The following is an 18,238-nucleotide window of genomic DNA, read 5'->3' on the forward strand; positions in this document are numbered from 1 at the left end:
CCAGAAAACATTGAAACAAGCATTCTTAGATAGGTAAAAATGAGATGAACAAGTTTGTAGAAGAAATCAAATGCAAATACTCAATGTATTAAAAGATATCTGGATACAAAGTCTGAGAACGGTTTTGGAGGCTAGGTAAAACCTTCAGAACAAAATGAGATAAAAGATAAGATGTCCCTGCAAAGACTTAACAAAACGTATTTATAGTAAAAACATGTAAATCCCTAAAACTTAAAACGACAAGATGAAGAGTCGGTTTGGGAATCTCCTGAAGCGTGTAAGACGGAACGTCTTCCTGACATGTGCGAACGAGTAGTGGCTCGAGTGGGTGATGGTGTTGGCTCGAGTGGTGGAGGGTCGAGTCGAAGGGTGACGACTCGAGCTGGAGGGTCGAGTCGACAGACAGCGGCTCGATCTGGGTGTATACACATCCACTAACACATTGATAACTTTTGAACCACACCTCCGATTGGCTTGAAATAAACGAAATTGGAAATATGACTCAATTCTCTACAACTTTGATGAATACGTCGAAAGCTAAATCCCACTCGAGTGGAACGGCTCGAACGAGGTGTCTCGAGTGGAGTGACGTCGACTCGAAGGGTGCGACTCCAACGGCGCGACTTGAAGGGTGCGACTCGAACGGCGCGACTCTAACGGCACGACTCGAACAGTGTTGGGCAACTCGAAGGATGAGACTCGAACGGCGCGACTCCGGCATCTCCTAAACACCTGAAATACTCCGAAATGCACGATGTATGCGAAGATAATGCAAGAACTATCTAAATATGCAAAGTGTACAAAAGAGACTAGAAATTTATGCAAAACAACTAGTTATCCTAACTAAATGCATGGCAAATACAAGCTTAGCAGAGACAAAATATAGACATATCTTGTAGCGAGGTTTTGTCAGGGTTGTGTAAAAAAGCCCAATTTGAGGAGGGTTTGACAGGAATCAAACTAGGTAAAAAGAGCCCGAGGCTAAACCACCTCTTGTTCGCAGATGATACCATGTTCTTCTGCAAGGCTGATAAGGCAGACTGTGACAAGCTACTTGAAATCCTCAGAAAATATGAGGAAGCCTCCGGACAGATGATTAACACACAGAAGTCTGTTATCACCTTCTCTGCCAAAACAAGCAATACCATCAGAATTCAAGTCAAAGACCAACTAAAGATCCGGAAAGAAGGTGGACAAGGAAAGTATTTGGGCCTCCCTGAACTCTTTGGCAAAAAGAAGAAGGATCTGTTTACTAGCATTGTGGATAGAATAAGACAAAAAGCCTGCAGTTGGTCATCGAAATTCCTGTCATCAGCAGGGAAGATGGTTATACTCAAATCAGTTTTGACAGCAATGCCAACCTACACTATGTCTTGCTTTAAATTACCTGGTTCGTTATGCAAACGTATCCAATCGGTGCTCACAAGATTCTAGTGAGACTCCTCCCCGGAAAAACAGAAGATGTGCTGGATATCGTGGACAAATCTAACCAAAACAAAGGGAGAAGGCGGGTTAGGTTTCCGAGATATCGAAAGCTTTAATGATGCTCTATTAGCAAAATTGAGCTGGAGAATTCTCACCTCACCAAACTGTCTAATGGCGCGTATCCTCCTGGGCAGATACTGTCACTCTACCCCTTTCCTTCGCAGTGTACCACCAACCAATACGTCTCATGGGTGGCGTGGGATATGCATAGGAAAAGACCTCCTGGAGAAACAACTCTCGAAAGTTATTGGTAATGGACATCAGACATCTCTTTGGAGTGAACCGTGGCTATCACTGGAAACTGCCCTAGCTCCTATGGGACCACCAACAAAGGAGACCCAGTTTGATACAGTGGCGACCTTGATCTCACCAACTACAAAACACTGGGACAGAGAAAAAATCAGACAGGTCTTATCGGAGCTGGAACAGACCATTTTGGAGATTAAAGTAAGCACAAAAGGGGCTGAGGATACCTTCGTATGGCTACCAACCAAAAATGGCGTTTACTCGACCAAATCAGGGTACTATGAAAGTATCAAAAAGGAAAGTTTAGCAACTTTGCAATGCCCACTTGCAATCAGTAATTTCAACTGGTTAGGCGAAGTGTGGAACATCCAATCCTCTCCGAAGAACAAGTTACTACTCTGGAAAGCTATGAAAGGGGCTTTACCTACTGGTGAAAACTTGCGAAAACGAAACATTATGACGGAGACCCGATGCCCTTTCTGTGGGGAGATGGAAACTAGTGAACATCTTTTCATCAGATGACGATATGCTCAACAGATTTGGAACCTGACGTCGTTCCACCAACCCATTGCGGCTAGCTCCTTACAATCCATGAGAGCTCTAATCGAGTCAGCGAAAGCTTGGATCTGCTTACCCCCTTGTGGAATAAACGTAGGACCTTTGTATCCGTGGATAGTATGGTCGATCTGGATTTCCAGGAATCATAAAATCTTCAGGGACGTGTCCTATTCTCCGGGTGAAACCTTGACCTTTGCTCTTAAGATGGGAAGAGAGTGGTGTGCAGCTCAAGAACTACCAGAAACCTCAACACCCCGAATGATCAAGGAAGCCCTGCAACCGATGGCTAATAATGTTGTCGTATGCCAAGTCGATGCAGCTTGGAACAAGGAGACTAAACAAGCTGGCTGCGGATGGATCTTCCAGAATGACCATATCGGACAACACTGCAAGGGATCTACTATCAGCAATTTCATCCGATCACCACTCATCGCCGAGGCTATATCCGTGCTCCACGCTCTCCAAGACGCTCTCTCTTTGGGTGTTTCCCAAATCTCAGTCGCTTCAGATTGCAAGCAATTAATTGAAGCCATAAACTCGGAGAATCCACCCAAGGAACTCCATGGGATCATCTTTGATATCCTTGATCTATCTTCTTTCTTTCGCTTTATCAGATTTTCTTTTGTCTCTAGAAATTGTAATCGGGATGCAGATGCCCTGGCAAAAAACGTTTTAGCTACCTATGTACCTGGTCCGGTTTAACCGGTTTATTTTAATTGAATTCCGATTTGCACAAAAAAAAGGAACCAGCCAATCAATCATTGTAGTAGCAGAATTTGGCCGTTTAAAATTAGGATAATTTAGAATTTTATATAAAGAGAAATAAGAGATTCGAATATAAATTTATGACTATACATTGAATTTGATTTTTTTGATATAAATGTAAGCTAATTTATTAGGATTTTAAAGGCGATAATGGGATTTAAAAATAAATTCTACAATGAGCAAATCATTTACGTGATCTAAAGGAAAAATGCTTCAAAAACATTAGAACTTTTTTCGAATCATAACAATAATTTGAGTACGAAATAGAATAAAATCACATAAAATATACATATTAAGGAACCAGCCAGTCAACCATTATAGTAGCAGAATTTGGCCGTTTAAAATTAGGATAATTTAGAATTTTATATAAAGAGAAATAAGAGATTGGAATATAAATTTATGACTATACATTGAATTTGATTTTTTGATATAAATGTAAGCTAATTTATTGGGATTTTAAAGGCAATAATGGGATTTAAAAATAAACTATGCAATGAGCAAATCATTTACGTGATCTAAAGGAAAAATGCTTCAGAGACATTAGAACTTTCCTCGAATCATAACAATAATTTGAGTAAGAATACAATCACATGAAATATACATATTAAGAAACCAGCCAGTCAGCCATTATAGTAGCGGAATTTGGCCGTTTAAAATTTATGGGACAATATAAAATTTTAGATGAAGAGAAATAAGAGATTGGAATATAAATTTATGACTAAACATTGAAACTGATATTTTGATAGAAATGTTAGCTAACCTTTCTAAAATGCAAGTCAATATTAAATTGAAAATTGTCTTCGAATGGTGGTTTTGATCTTTGTTTTCAGATGTTCGAGATGAGGACATTTTGCCAACAACATCTGGTGAGTGGGTAAATGTAGATATAAATCATATACTGAAGAACAAAATGGAAACTAAGATACCAGAAATACCAACAGTGCAAAATAGGTTGTTACCTAGAAGCTCCTCACCCTTGTCTACCATATTAAGCAAGTCTGAAAAAGTAGAGAACCTAAAATAATCAAAACCAATAGAGCATTATCGTTTTTTTAACAGTCTCCAAAGACGTTTTCTCCGTGAAAACAATTCTCCACTTGTGGTTAGGGCGACGATAACGGTTGGAGGATGCAACAACATCAAATCATTGATGATGTACAACTGGCCTTTAACCAATTGATCTTGAAACTTAGGCACACGATTAGGAACGACTGAAGCTTGTATACCACAATCTTGAAACAAATGCGAAATGAATATGTTAAAATGGAGGTAAATCAGGGGTCAAGAGGAACAAGAATAGAGATAATATACATTTTCATCAGGAAGGAGACATTTATATCAGGAACAATAAGTAAGATATTGTTTCTTCGAAAGTCTCGAACTTCCCAAATATGAATGACCCGAACAACAATCCTATTGATACCAGTGTTGTGTGTTTCGTTGGAGGTTGAATAAAGGGTAGAATAGGGTGGTATTGTTTTAGTTTTACCCATGCTGTGANATCTGGTGAGTGGGTAAATGTAGATATAAATCATATACTGAAGAACAAAATGGAAACTAAGATACCAGAAATACCAACAGTGCAAAATAGGTTGTTACCTAGAAGCTCCTCACCCTTGTCTACCATATTAAGCAAGTCTGAAAAAGTAGAGAACCTAAAATAATCAAAACCAATAGAGCATTATCGTTTTTTTAACAGTCTCCAAAGACGTTTTCTCCGTGAAAACAATTCTCCACTTGTGGTTAGGGCGACGATAACGGTTGGAGGATGCAACAACATCAAATCATTGATGATGTACAACTGGCCTTTAACCAATTGATCTTGAAACTTAGGCACACGATTAGGAACGACTGAAGCTTGTATACCACAATCTTGAAACAAATGCGAAATGAATATGTTAAAATGGAGGTAAATCAGGGGTCAAGAGGAACAAGAATAGAGATAATATACATTTTCATCAGGAAGGAGACATTTATATCAGGAACAATAAGTAAGATATTGTTTCTTCGAAAGTCTCGAACTTCCCAAATATGAATGACCCGAACAACAATCCTATTGATACCAGTGTTGTGTGTTTCGTTGGAGGTTGAATAAAGGGTAGAATAGGGTGGTATTGTTTTAGTTTTACCCATGCTGTGAGAGAGAGAAGGTAAGTGTCGTCAAAGGTTGTTATTTAAAAAGAAAACTTAATGCAATGGTTAAGGGAGAGTAATCAGGGATTGGAATGAAATGTTAATGACCATGAAATCATAGGTGTTTGGTATTATTTTCATTACATTATAATTGGGTGGTAAACGTAAAGATGAAAATGAAAGATATACTTCAATGGAATTCTTTAATTACCTTAAAGATTGTAATGAGTAATACAAATAACGTAATCATAATAATGGTTCATATGATTCTAATTGGTAGTGCAGATCTAAACCCATTTTAAAAAAAATTTAAATTTGATTCCAAACAATTTGAAAACGATTTTGGACAGGATTAATGTTACATACTGTCTTTAATGATTGTAATAAGTAATACAAATAATATAATCATAATAATGATTCATATGATTCTAATTGGTAGTGCAGATCTAAACCCCTTTTTAAAAAAATTTAAATTTGTTTCCAAACAATTTGAAAATGATTTTGGACAGGATTAATGTTACATACTGTTCGAAACTTCAAATAGGTTTTCGGAATCTTGACACTTACATTAAACCAGAAATGATTTAGAATTTGGTGGTGGAGTAGGAGAATTAAACCAAAGAAACCCAATGATTATGAGATCTGTGAAGGTACATCGGATGTGGTAGCTGCTGGGAACTATGGTTATGAGAAGGTGAGTACAGGTGAATTCGACATCGTTTGGTTCGTATACTCCTGATGGGTGTAAGGGCTGTCAATATATTTGTTGGGCTTGTAATTGGTCTTATATTATCAAGCCTAATATGAAAACTTAAAAACAATGGCCTTTAAGACTAAGAGAGGACATGTGTCAGTTATATAATAAGCCAAGTGTCATGTTCTAAGCAGAAGTTGAGAAACATCTTCTCTTATTATATAAGATACTAGATTCGGACCCGCACATACGTGCAGGATTGATTTCAAAAATTAAGATTATTTATCATATCTACAATATATTATGTATGTGTGAAATTATGTTGGTAAACATATTTTTAACAAATATTATTAACATTTATAATCTAAACTCATACCAGTAAAATTAATATTATATTTGTTTTAGTCAAAAAGTAGTATTAGATATGTTTTGTTATTAGTAGAAACAACTACAACAAAAAAAAATGAGAGAAAATAATATGTTTATTTCTGGACACAAAAACTTTGTCACGTCCCATACATGTCATGTTTTAGTCTATCCCATAATTATGGTTTTGGATCCAAATTGATTTCACCATAACATTTGGATCGACACGACGGTGGATCCGAATCAAATGTGAACCGAAGTGATCGGTTATAAAGATTAACCAAAATAACCAAATTTGTTTATCCATCCACTTATATAACGGATCCAAGTTTGATAGGCAATTCTAGCCATATGTTTTGTTTTGTTTGACCATCTCAATTTAAATAGCACACAAATTAAATGAAAGAAACAAAAATGTGAACTTACAATTCTAATTTTTTAGAAAATACATTAGTAACATTTTGATTTTTTATACAAACATATATACCTACATTATATAAGTGGATGGATAAACAAATCTAATATATAGTTACATGATGTTTTCCTCTATATATAAAATCTAAACACAATCAATTAGTGAAATCAATAATTTCTTCATGTTTTCTCTTTCACACCATAGGTAGTAACAACATTTGTTCTTTTTACCGCATGTCCTATGGTAACAACATTTGTTCTTTTTACCGCATGCAAACATATATATACATGTAAATATTATTAAATCATGTGTGGCTAAGTAATATTAAAATTATTTTATATATTGGTACCTCCACGAATGTATATTGGTGCCTTCATGTATCCATAATAATATATATAAATGAAAAATATTAATTTAAAATATTATATCTTAAATGAAAGATATTACAATTTTCACAGTTACAATAGTATTAAGATATAATTTCATAAAGGTAAACAAAACATTTAATTGTTAAATGGTTAGTATTTTCGACAACCATGATGTAATTGGGAACTCTTTATAATAGAAGGAAAATATTAGAATTCTAAAAACATAAAAAAATATAAGAGTAGTTCAAAATCGAACCAAAAGAGCTCACATATATTTTCTTGAGTTACGCCTGAATTTTCAACCCTATAAAAATACATTTAAACATAAATTAGTTTCATAATTAAGAAAAGACTTTTACAGATAAAAAAGAAGTAAATTCATAATGAACTTGGTTCACTGAACCAAAAAGAACCGTAATTAATCAAAAAAGAATCATAAGATTAAAAAGATTATAACAACTTATTGTTTCACAGCATCCATATTTTAGAAGTTTTACACTCTTGTCTTTTATGTTTCAAATCTCAAAAACTAAAAGATATTGAAAAATAAAAGTTAGAAAACTCAAAACTCAAAATATTGATACTCGGAGAAGTTTTTGCGAATGAATGAAACAAAATACTTGGACGCGTCTTATATAGAGATTAGGTTAGCTCAATACATTCTATTTTAAACTGTTCAATTTGTATATTAGGTAACATCAAAATCGATGATTAATGTTTCCTAAAATATCTCAAAAATATATAACCAAATTAAATATATTTACTTATATATAATTTTGAATTTAAACCAGTTTTAGTAAGTAGCTAAGATAGCTACATATTTTGGTAAGTAGGTAAGATTCGTATATGTGATAATTTAAAATGTTTTAAAATTAATTTATCAAGAAAATATATGAAACATGTAGAGTTTGTATCACATTAATTTACTTCTTAAAAGCGATTTTGCTAAATCACTGAAATTGTGGTTGTATTTAAATTTCTAATTAACAACCAAATGAGGTTAAGTAGATATTTGATTTGATATCATTACATAATGTAATATTCGAGATTTCAACTTAATGATTCATGTTAAATTTGAATTTAAATATGGATAGTTTTCTATATTGAATTATATGTTATTAAGGATTTGTGATTAATGTTCCATAATAATTGCCATGGAAGTTATTATTTGTCACTCACCGATACTGATTTATTTTTACTTCCATAAAATTTTTATATTATATATGATTTTGTTTGACTTTTATTGTACATAATTGTGGTCGATTCTGTTTGGATCCAAAACTTTTTATTCCTGATCAGATTTGTAAAACATGATCCGAATTTATAATATCCGGGTCACATACGGATCCGCACGTTTTAATGTATAAAATTATGTGACTATCCCTCTTCTATTGTATGCTTTATAATTTATTCAAGGACAATATTTGTCCTAAAGATCAATATTTCAATTTTGCCTTGAAAAAGTGCTTCCCTTTTAATAGTAAAGATATATAGAGAATTCAGTTCAACAACATATAAAAGTAGAAAGGATTGGTATTATAATTAAGGAGAAACTTCATCTCATTAGTCGTCATACAGTTTATTCGACTAAGAGGGATTATTACAAAAGGTCAATTAAGAAACAGCAAAGAGGTAAGCTATACAAGCTTTGTGGACGACATCGAGATGGCATCCTTTATTATCCCTCTTTACAAATACATTAACGTATAATATTAGCCATATATAGGAAATGCATACGTACAAGTCCATAAACGTACTGAATTTTTTATAATGGAACACCGATGATCATTAGAGACGGAGGAAAGGGCCAGTGACAAACCTAGCGATATTTCCAACATTCGTTTGGACGACACTGACCAGAGTAACGGTGGAAGTTAAGAGGCCATCCGGTGGGAAAACAGAACACGTGGGCAAAGGAAGACGTACGGTGACAGCGCACAACGAGGGATTAAAGAGACTTGTTTCCAAAATGTTGGCCACAATGGTGAAGGCACCGGCGGGATCGGTCAGTACTTGGCCAAGGTTGGCGTCTCTGCCGTTACAACTTAAGAAGACGGTAGCAGCGGAAACAGGAGGTGCGTTTAGGTCACCGGTAAGAGTACACCGCAAGACACCTTGAATTTCGATGGTCCGAATTTGGAGGCCGTTTATTAGAAGGCCGTGGGAAAAGGAAGCGAGTGAAGCCATAAGAACAAGGGAGAGGAGAAACACATTTGCTTTCGCCTTTTTTTTTCTCTCAGTTTCTTCTTTACTTTCCAAGGAGTGATTTTGTTTTTGGTTGTGTGTGGCAAAGAAGCGAGTGAGAAGGGCTTTTTATATTGTTAGGAAATAGGAATTGGTAAAGAAAATATTATTATAATGCAAGTTGTGTCCTCAGTAAATTATTACATACGACTTTATTATATATGGTCCACAATTAGCAATTTAGCATGCATGCCTAATTCCGTTTCTTTAATTTGACCTTTCAACTTGCTCCGTTTATCACCATGACCACCACAACTTCCACCCATAATCACCATCCGTGCCGTACCTATGCATGCTATTTTAGGGTTTAGGGTAAAAAATCAATTAATTAATTTTAAAAACTCTGAATTCTAAAATATAAACCGAGGCAAAGGAAAAAAAGCGAAAAAAATTAGCTATGAGAATAAACTGAATAATAATGTATTAGATAATTTTTATCGCTAAAAAACTTTGAATGTGCATTTCCATTTTCATTTGTAATTTTTAAACGATACTATACTATAACATATACAAATATACAAGTTAACATAAATTTATACACAAATCACAAATGTAAATACGAAACGCAAAGAAACACGGAACGGAAGCACAAATGCGTATACAAAGTGAAAACAAAAATATTGCAAATGATAGACGGGAAGACTACAATTTCCCCATGGAAGATAGCTACTAGATTACAGTTACTACTGCGAACCATATGTGGCGTCGAACACCATGGTAATGTACCGTCCGGATTTGTCACTGCTTCAGCGAAGTTGGTGCTTGACTGGCACATCATAAGTAAATATACTGGATGGGCGTTAGGGTCTCCTCTAAGGTTACATCCCCAAGACTCCGTAAATCTCACCTTGGCCTATGCGGAGGCTACCGAGTGAGAGACCGTAGGAAATATGGACTTGATATATAAACATTTGCTTTCCCCATTTTTCCCTCTGTTGCTTTGTTATGTAGAAAGATTTTGGTAGAGTTGGGCAAAGGTGCAGACCGAAAAGAAAGAGTATGAAGGGCAGTTATAACATTCGATTTAACAACATATCAAAGGAGAGAGGTACTGGAATATGTACAAATAAGGGGGAACGTCTCATTTGTCATCATATAGTTTATTCGACTAAGAAGGATTATTACAAAAGATAAATTAAGAAACAACAAAGAGGTAAGCTATATAAGCTTTGTGGACGACATAGAGATGATCACTTATTATCCCTATTTACTAATGTAAAATATAGGAAATGCATACAAGTTCATGAACGTACTTAATTTTTTAAGATGGAACACCGATGATCATCAGAGACGGAGGAAAGGGCCAGTGACAAACCTAGCAATATTTCCGACATTCGTTTGGAGGACACTGCCCAGAGTAACGGTGGAAGTTAAGAGACCATCCGGTGGGAAAACGTAACACGTGGCCACAGGAAGACGTACGGTAGCAAAGCATGTCGAGGGGTTAAAGAGACTTGTTTCCAAAATGTTGACCACAATGGTGAAGGCACCGGCGGGATTGGTAAGTACTTGGCCAATGTTGGCNTCATGAACGTACTTAATTTTTTAAGATGGAACACCGATGATCATCAGAGACGGAGGAAAGGGCCAGTGACAAACCTAGCAATATTTCCGACATTCGTTTGGAGGACACTGCCCAGAGTAACGGTGGAAGTTAAGAGACCATCCGGTGGGAAAACGTAACACGTGGCCACAGGAAGACGTACGGTAGCAAAGCATGTCGAGGGGTTAAAGAGACTTGTTTCCAAAATGTTGACCACAATGGTGAAGGCACCGGCGGGATTGGTAAGTACTTGGCCTATGTTGGTGTCTCTGCCGTTACAACTTAAGAAGACGGTCGCAGCGGAAACGGGAGGGGCGTTTGGGTCACCGGTAAGGGTGCAACGCAAGACACCTCGAACTTCGATGGCTCGAATTTGGAGGCCGTTCATGAGAAGGCCGTGAGAAAGGGAGGCGAGTGAAGCCATAAGAACAATGGAGAGCAGGAACACATTTGCTTTCGCCATTTTTTATTTCTCAATTTCGATATTACTTTCAACAATGGGTGCCTGTGTTTTGGTTGTAAACTTGTGATGTGGCAAGGAAGCAACTGGGGAGGGCTATTTAAATTGTTAGGAAAGTGGTAAAAAATATTATCATTATGGAACTTGTGTCGTCATTAAATCAATTAGTTACGATATTGGTATGGTCCGCAATTCTGCATGCGTAGTTCCATTTCTTAAATTGAAGAAGTTTGCCTTTCAACTTGCTCCGCTTTAGTAAATTCATACGTATGAAATATGAATATAATCAATCTTTTAACCTTGACCCAAAAAAATATATATCAAACTCTTCATATTATAACACTACATTTAATCAGTTGTTTTCTTTTAAGACGGGAAATTGAATTACGGTAAAGTAAACTTCCAAAAAGAATGAATTATATACATACAATCTTATTTAGCTAAGACATTCATATTTACTGGTAAAGTGCTTTTACTAAAGGGATAATTCAACTATCAATATATAATGTAAGTTGAGTATTTTTATTGCTTTGTTTTTACTAAAATTTTACATTCATATTTCTATACAATGTGATTTCATATATATAACAGATTACATGTCACACATATAGTGTTGGCAATCAACGTGGGTAAGTTAGCCATTGTGATTTCCCATATAGGAATATTTTCTTACATATTCATTATTATTCAACAATTTGAGGACAGAAGATGACAAAGATAAGTATGGACCGCAAGGCCATGGACAAGTAATATTTAATATATCCGTAAAGTGTGGGAAGCCGTTATCAATTATCATAATCATGATCATGATCGTCATTAGCACCATACCATGCCTTAACATCATAAACCAGCATCCTCATCATCATATGTGACTACCAATTATCATATGTACCATCATCATCAGCTTGCTATCAATACCTCACCACGGTCCACCGTAACTATCATCACTAATATTCACATATCATCTAAGTTGTCTTTTTAGAAACATTTGCGACATCAAACATGGAAACTTCACTACTTCAGTAGTACGAATAAGTGCATTTTTACAAAACGTAAATGAACAAAGGCTCAAAATTTTCAAAATACATTCAATCTAATTTATTTACGAGTCTAATATCTAAAGTTCTTTGTTAAACATTTATTTAACTAAATGAAATTATTATAAAAGGATTCCGATTGATATTTATAACCGAAAATAAAGAAGATTTATATACGCACGTATGTATCATATATCACAAACACATAGGTATGGCGGCGACCATACTAAATACCGCAGTATTATTCTAGATTTTGATAATCACACATGGAAAGCTATCAAAATGGGAGCTGCTTATGAACTTTGTGTAGCGTAAGCTCACTTATTTCTCCCAATAACACATCAAATATATAATCGTAAGACCATTATTGTTATATAGGCATATAGCATGCATGAAAGTCCTCTTTGGCCCTTTAAGGAAGCAACAACAAGATCATTCATCGGTGAATGGGCCTGCCTCAAAAATAGCGGTATTTATTATACCCGTCACGAGAATAGTGATCAGTTTAAGACGTCAAGCGCTCACAATGCTACACATGTTAGATTTATCCCAAAAATAAAAAGCCCTTAAACCATGAAGGACTATCGCCCAATTGCTCTCTGCCCTGTTTACTACAAAATTATATCCAAGATGCTTACCAAGAGATAAAAACTGCACCTCAATGCATTGGTCTCTAAAAACCAATCAGCCTTCATCCCACAAAGAGCCATTGCTCACAACGTCTTGATCACACATGAGGCTTTACACTACCTGCATACATCAAAAGCAAAAAAAAGGTGTTATATGGCGGTAAAGACGAATATGAGTAAGGCCTATGATCGAGTGGAATGAGATTTTATCCAAATGGTCATGGATCGAATGGGTTTTCATCATGTTTGGATAAAATGGATAATGCAATGCCTAACTACAATCTCCTATTCATACCTGATCAACGGAGCGGCTCAAGGAACAATCCTGCCTCAACGGGGCATTAGGCAAGGAGACCCACTCTCACCTTTCATCTTCATCTTATGTAGTGATACTAGGATTTTTGTGTGTTTTATCCTAGCAGGTTCAATTAACCTTATGCAGTTGTAATTCTTAAGGTGTCAATCCAGTTAGGAATCTTTACTATCACTCAAGATGCAATCAAGAAGTCACAAGTTAAGCCAATTCAAAGAGAGTGTTTGTCTAACAGTCCTATAATGATGACAAAACAAAACGAAAATGAGTCACAGAACTAGAAACGAGAATGCATGACAAGAAGCGGAAATGAATAAAAACATAAACGAGTCTAAGCATGAACTAAAAGGCAAGAATCGAAACAGTCTCAGGAATGCAATAAAAATCAGGAAGAAATCAGTCCTAAGGATGGGAGTAATTGATGTCGGTGGAGTATCCTAGTCTACTGAGTGTTTAACATGCCACAAGCAAACTACCCCTAAACAATGAACATCACGACTTAGCTAATTCAATCTCTTGACAGAAGCTACTCAAACTCAACCAATTACAAACCTAGCTCTCGCTAGAGAAACATGATCAAGCATGGCATGACAAACAAGTTCATTCACGTCAACAAACATCCTAGACAACTAATCTCTTAGGCTAGGAATGTAAGTCTCCTGCACTAGTTGGTCAGACATTTCATCAAACACCTTTTGGGTGTGGAAATGTCTAAGGCCTAGTTCCAATTGATCAGAGAGAAGCTAGTATTTCTAACTCTAGTCCAGAAGGGATCATACAATTCAAAGCTTAAACACCCTACATCCTAAGATCCTCCACCTAATCTATCCCATCCTCAAGAACTACCACACTACTCAGATCCGAAAATCATCATCAAGGATGCAAACCCAGAAAACATTGAAAAAAGCATTCTTAGATAGGTAAAAATGAGATGAACAGNAAATGAATAAAAACATAAACGAGTCTAAGCATGAACTAAAAGGCAAGAATCGAAACAGTCTCAGGAATGCAATAAAAATCAGGAAGAAATCAGTCCTAAGGATGGGAGTAATTGATGTCGGTGGAGTATCCTAGTCTACTGAGTGTTTAACATGCCACAAGCAAACTACCCCTAAACAATGAACATCACGACTTAGCTAATTCAATCTCTTGACAGAAGCTACTCAAACTCAACCAATTACAAACCTAGCTCTCGCTAGAGAAACATGATCAAGCATGGCATGACAAACAAGTTCATTCACGTCAACAAACATCCTAGACAACTAATCTCTTAGGCTAGGAATGTAAGTCTCCTGCACTAGTTGGTCAGACATTTCATCAAACACCTTTTGGGTGTGGAAATGTCTAAGGCCTAGTTCCAATTGATCAGAGAGAAGCTAGTATTTCTAACTCTAGTCCAGAAGGGATCATACAATTCAAAGCTTAAACACCCTACATCCTAAGATCCTCCACCTAATCTATCCCATCCTCAAGAACTACCACACTACTCAGATCCGAAAATCATCATCAAGGATGCAAACCCAGAAAACATTGAAAAAAGCATTCTTAGATAGGTAAAAATGAGATGAACAGGTTTGTAGAAGAAATCAAATGCAAATACTCAATGTATTAAAATATATCTGGATACAAAGTCTGAGAACGGTTTTGGAGGCTAGGTAAAACCTTCAGAACAAAATGAGATAAAAGATAAGATGTCCCCGCAAAGACANAATGAACATCACGACTTAGCTAATTCAATCTCTTGACAGAAGCTACTCAAACTCAACCAATTACAAACCTAGCTCTCGCTAGAGAAACATGATCAAGCATGGCATGACAAACAAGTTCATTCACGTCAACAAACATCCTAGACAACTAATCTCTTAGGCTAGGAATGTAAGTCTCCTGCACTAGTTGGTCAGACATTTCATCAAACACCTTTTGGGTGTGGAAATGTCTAAGGCCTAGTTCCAATTGATCAGAGAGAAGCTAGTATTTCTAACTCTAGTCCAGAAGGGATCATACAATTCAAAGCTTAAACACCCTACATCCTAAGATCCTCCACCTAATCTATCCCATCCTCAAGAACTACCACACTACTCAGATCCGAAAATCATCATCAAGGATGCAAACCCAGAAAACATTGAAAAAAGCATTCTTAGATAGGTAAAAATGAGATGAACAAGTTTGTAGAAGAAATCAAATGCAAATACTCAATGTATTAAAATATATCTGGATACAAAGTCTGAGAACGGTTTTGGAGGCTAGGTAAAACCTTCAGAACAAAATGAGATAAAAGATAAGATGTCCCCGCAAAGACATAACAAAACGTATTTATAGTAAAAATATGTAAATCCCTAAAACTTAAAACGACAAGATGAAGAGTCGGTTTGGGAATCTCCTGAAGCGTGTAAGACGGAACGTCTTCCTGACATGTGCGAACGAGTAGTGGCTCGAGTGGGTGATGGTGTTGGCTCGAGTTGTGGAGGGTCGAGTCGACGGGCAGCGGCTCGAGCTGGAGGGTCGAGTGGACGGGTGGCGACTCGAGCTGGAGGGTCGAGTCGACAGACAGCGGCTCGATCTGGGTGTATACGCATCCACTAAAACGATGATAACCTTTGAACCACATCTCCTATTGGCTTGAAATAAACGGCATTGGAAAGATGACTCAGTTCTATACAACTTTCATGAAGATGTCAAAAGCTAAATCCCAATCGAGTGGAACCGCTCGAACGAGGTGTCTCGAGTGGAGTGACATCGACTCGAAGGGTACGACTCGAAGGGTGCGACTCGAACGGCGCGAATCGAACGGCGCGACTCGAACGGTGTTGGGCAACTCGAAGATTGAGACTCAAACGGCACGACTCCAGCGTCTCCTAAACACTTGAAATACTCTGAAATGCACGATGTATGCGAAGATAATGCAAGAACTACCTAAATATGCAAAGTGTACAAAAGAGACTAGAAATTTATGCGAAACAACTAGTTATCCTAACTAAATGCATGGCAAATACAAGCTTAGCAGAGACAAAATATAGACATATCAATTCCCCCAAACTTATTCTTTGCTTGCCCTCAAGCAAACGGTCAAGAACAACGTATGGAGAAGAGGTGTGAAGATTGGGTCTCAGAACCTAAAACATGTTGAATAGAGTAGTTAAAATCAAGGTCCTTGTTTTTAGTTCTATGATGCATGGTGAATAAATTTTATTCGTTTGATCTACACATGCAATCCTATCAATCTCCCCCTTTAACATTTATTAACAAAGAACCATGAATCAAGCTATGCAGTGTCATTGAACTCATTTGGTTAGGTTGAAAGGTTAGAGAAAAATGTGGTCTCTTTCTCAAGTGGTTCTGTCAATACATAACAAGGTTCTCTCATGAAAAGAGTTGAGCTTAAGAGAAGGCTAAAGGTTGAAACCAACTGATACATACAAGAGCAGTGTCCTGTCTACCCAAAGGTCCACAAGAAAACTCAGCCATAACATTCTAACCCAGAAGTTGGTCCTATCTCTACCCTTCGTCAGCAACAAGATCTCAAACTCTTTACACTTAGTCTTAGGAGGAGTTCATTTCTTTTCATTCTAGCGGATTGGGAAAACTTTAATATCACTGTGGTTCCTTTCCTTTTCTTCTAAGGACTATAGACATTTTAAGCATTTTTACTTTTTTTTTCTTTGTCTAAAATTTTTTATTTTATGCCCAGAACCAATAACTCTTTTTACTTGCTCACCCCAAATCCTTTACTAGACTTGTAAACTTTGAAAACACATCCCCCTCCTTAAGACTTTCTACCCTTTACTTTTCTGTACAGATCCATATCCAATACCCAAAATCGAGTTCTCACCTAGTCCTACTAGTCCGGATAACGCGAACTAGAACTACACAGGATCCTACTCTTGTCGGTTAGAACCTAACACTTTCTAACAAACTCAACTCGGAAAAGGCCTGACGCTCAAGAATACAATTGGCTTGAAAGGACGATTGGTTAAGGGTGCGGAAAACTGTTCCAAAGATGAGAATCAGCTACTTGGATTGACAAGGGTGGTAAAAATGTGAAAGACAATCCAAGTATGTTTATGGTATCCATGAGTTCAACTTCAATGCATAACAAGATAATTGCAAGTCAGGATTATGTTCAGATAGATAGGGAATGACGTCAATTCAAAACATGCTTCAATCTTACATTTTCAAATTCAATCAACATTCATCAAAGAACTAATAACAAGGACCCTGATTCTATCCTATTAAATCCAGCATGCTACCAAGGTTACAATCATCATCAATCCCTATGCTAAATGCAACAACCCTATATGAATAACACTAGACTCAATCCTAAATTGCAAGTGCAAGCTACATGAACACTATGTTTTTGTGGAAATTTTCGAATTTTTTCAATTTTTCTTTTGGTTTTTCTATGCAAATAAATGAATGCAGACTCAAACATGATATGATACAAAAATATGAAATAAGAATCACAAAAAACAACATCATATACATCATCTAAAATCCTCCCCCAAACTTAAATTATACAGTCTCCTGTATAAAAAAAATTTGCAGAAGGATTTAAGAATCACAACAGAAACAATGCAACAATGAAATGGTATATACAAAGAAAGGTGGGAGTACCTCAGTTAGATTCGCAAGTCAGCAAAGACGTCAAGCGCTCATTTCTCCACTGCCAAAGGAGCGGAATACGGGACTTGTCCATGAAGACCCTCCGACCGTCTCTTGTCGTGTACTTATACATCCGCAGTGGTCCTAGAAGCCATGTCACTGCGGTTCAACCAATCAAGCTACCAATCTGAATTGAATTCACCAGAGATTTATGAGACAACCATCTGAGAAAATAGGACTATTATAGTAACTTTGATTACTTACATGCATGTCCCCAGTTTATCTATGCGTCTAGACACTAGTCACTTGATATATTGTCTGCATAGTTAAAGCTTATTAAAACTGAAGGGAGGCTATACAATCGAAAAAAAAAATATTGTATT

The 18,238-nt window shown here is 36.5% G+C and overlaps 2 protein-coding genes across 2 annotated transcripts; one reads left to right on the forward strand and one right to left on the reverse strand.

Moving 5' to 3' along the window:
• Window positions 1,597-2,253, forward strand: LOC104743540. The gene has a single exon (XM_010464607.1). The coding sequence runs from the start codon at window positions 1,597-1,599 to the stop codon at window positions 2,251-2,253; it is 657 nt and encodes a 218-aa protein (XP_010462909.1).
• LOC109128760 lies at window positions 10,271-11,338 on the reverse strand. Its single transcript, XM_019235700.1, has 2 exons — window positions 11,083-11,338; window positions 10,271-10,798 (listed from the first exon to the last, which is right to left on the reverse strand). The coding sequence occupies exons 1-2, from the start codon at window positions 11,278-11,280 to the stop codon at window positions 10,559-10,561; spliced, it is 438 nt and encodes a 145-aa protein (XP_019091245.1). The 5' UTR covers window positions 11,281-11,338; the 3' UTR covers window positions 10,271-10,558.

This window comes from Camelina sativa, chromosome 14, assembly GCF_000633955.1.
Source record: "Camelina sativa cultivar DH55 chromosome 14, Cs, whole genome shotgun sequence".
NCBI classification, from domain to species: Eukaryota; Viridiplantae; Streptophyta; class Magnoliopsida; order Brassicales; family Brassicaceae; genus Camelina; species Camelina sativa.

What these genes read in the sequence shown, in the direction of transcription:
- LOC109128760 (XM_019235700.1), bottom strand. Translation starts at nt 11,280, where the DNA reads ATGGCGAAAGCAAATGTGTTCCTGCTCTCCATTGTTCTTATGGCTTCA.
- LOC104743540 (XM_010464607.1), top strand. Translation starts at nt 1,597, where the DNA reads ATGGCGCGTATCCTCCTGGGCAGATACTGTCACTCTACCCCTTTCCTT.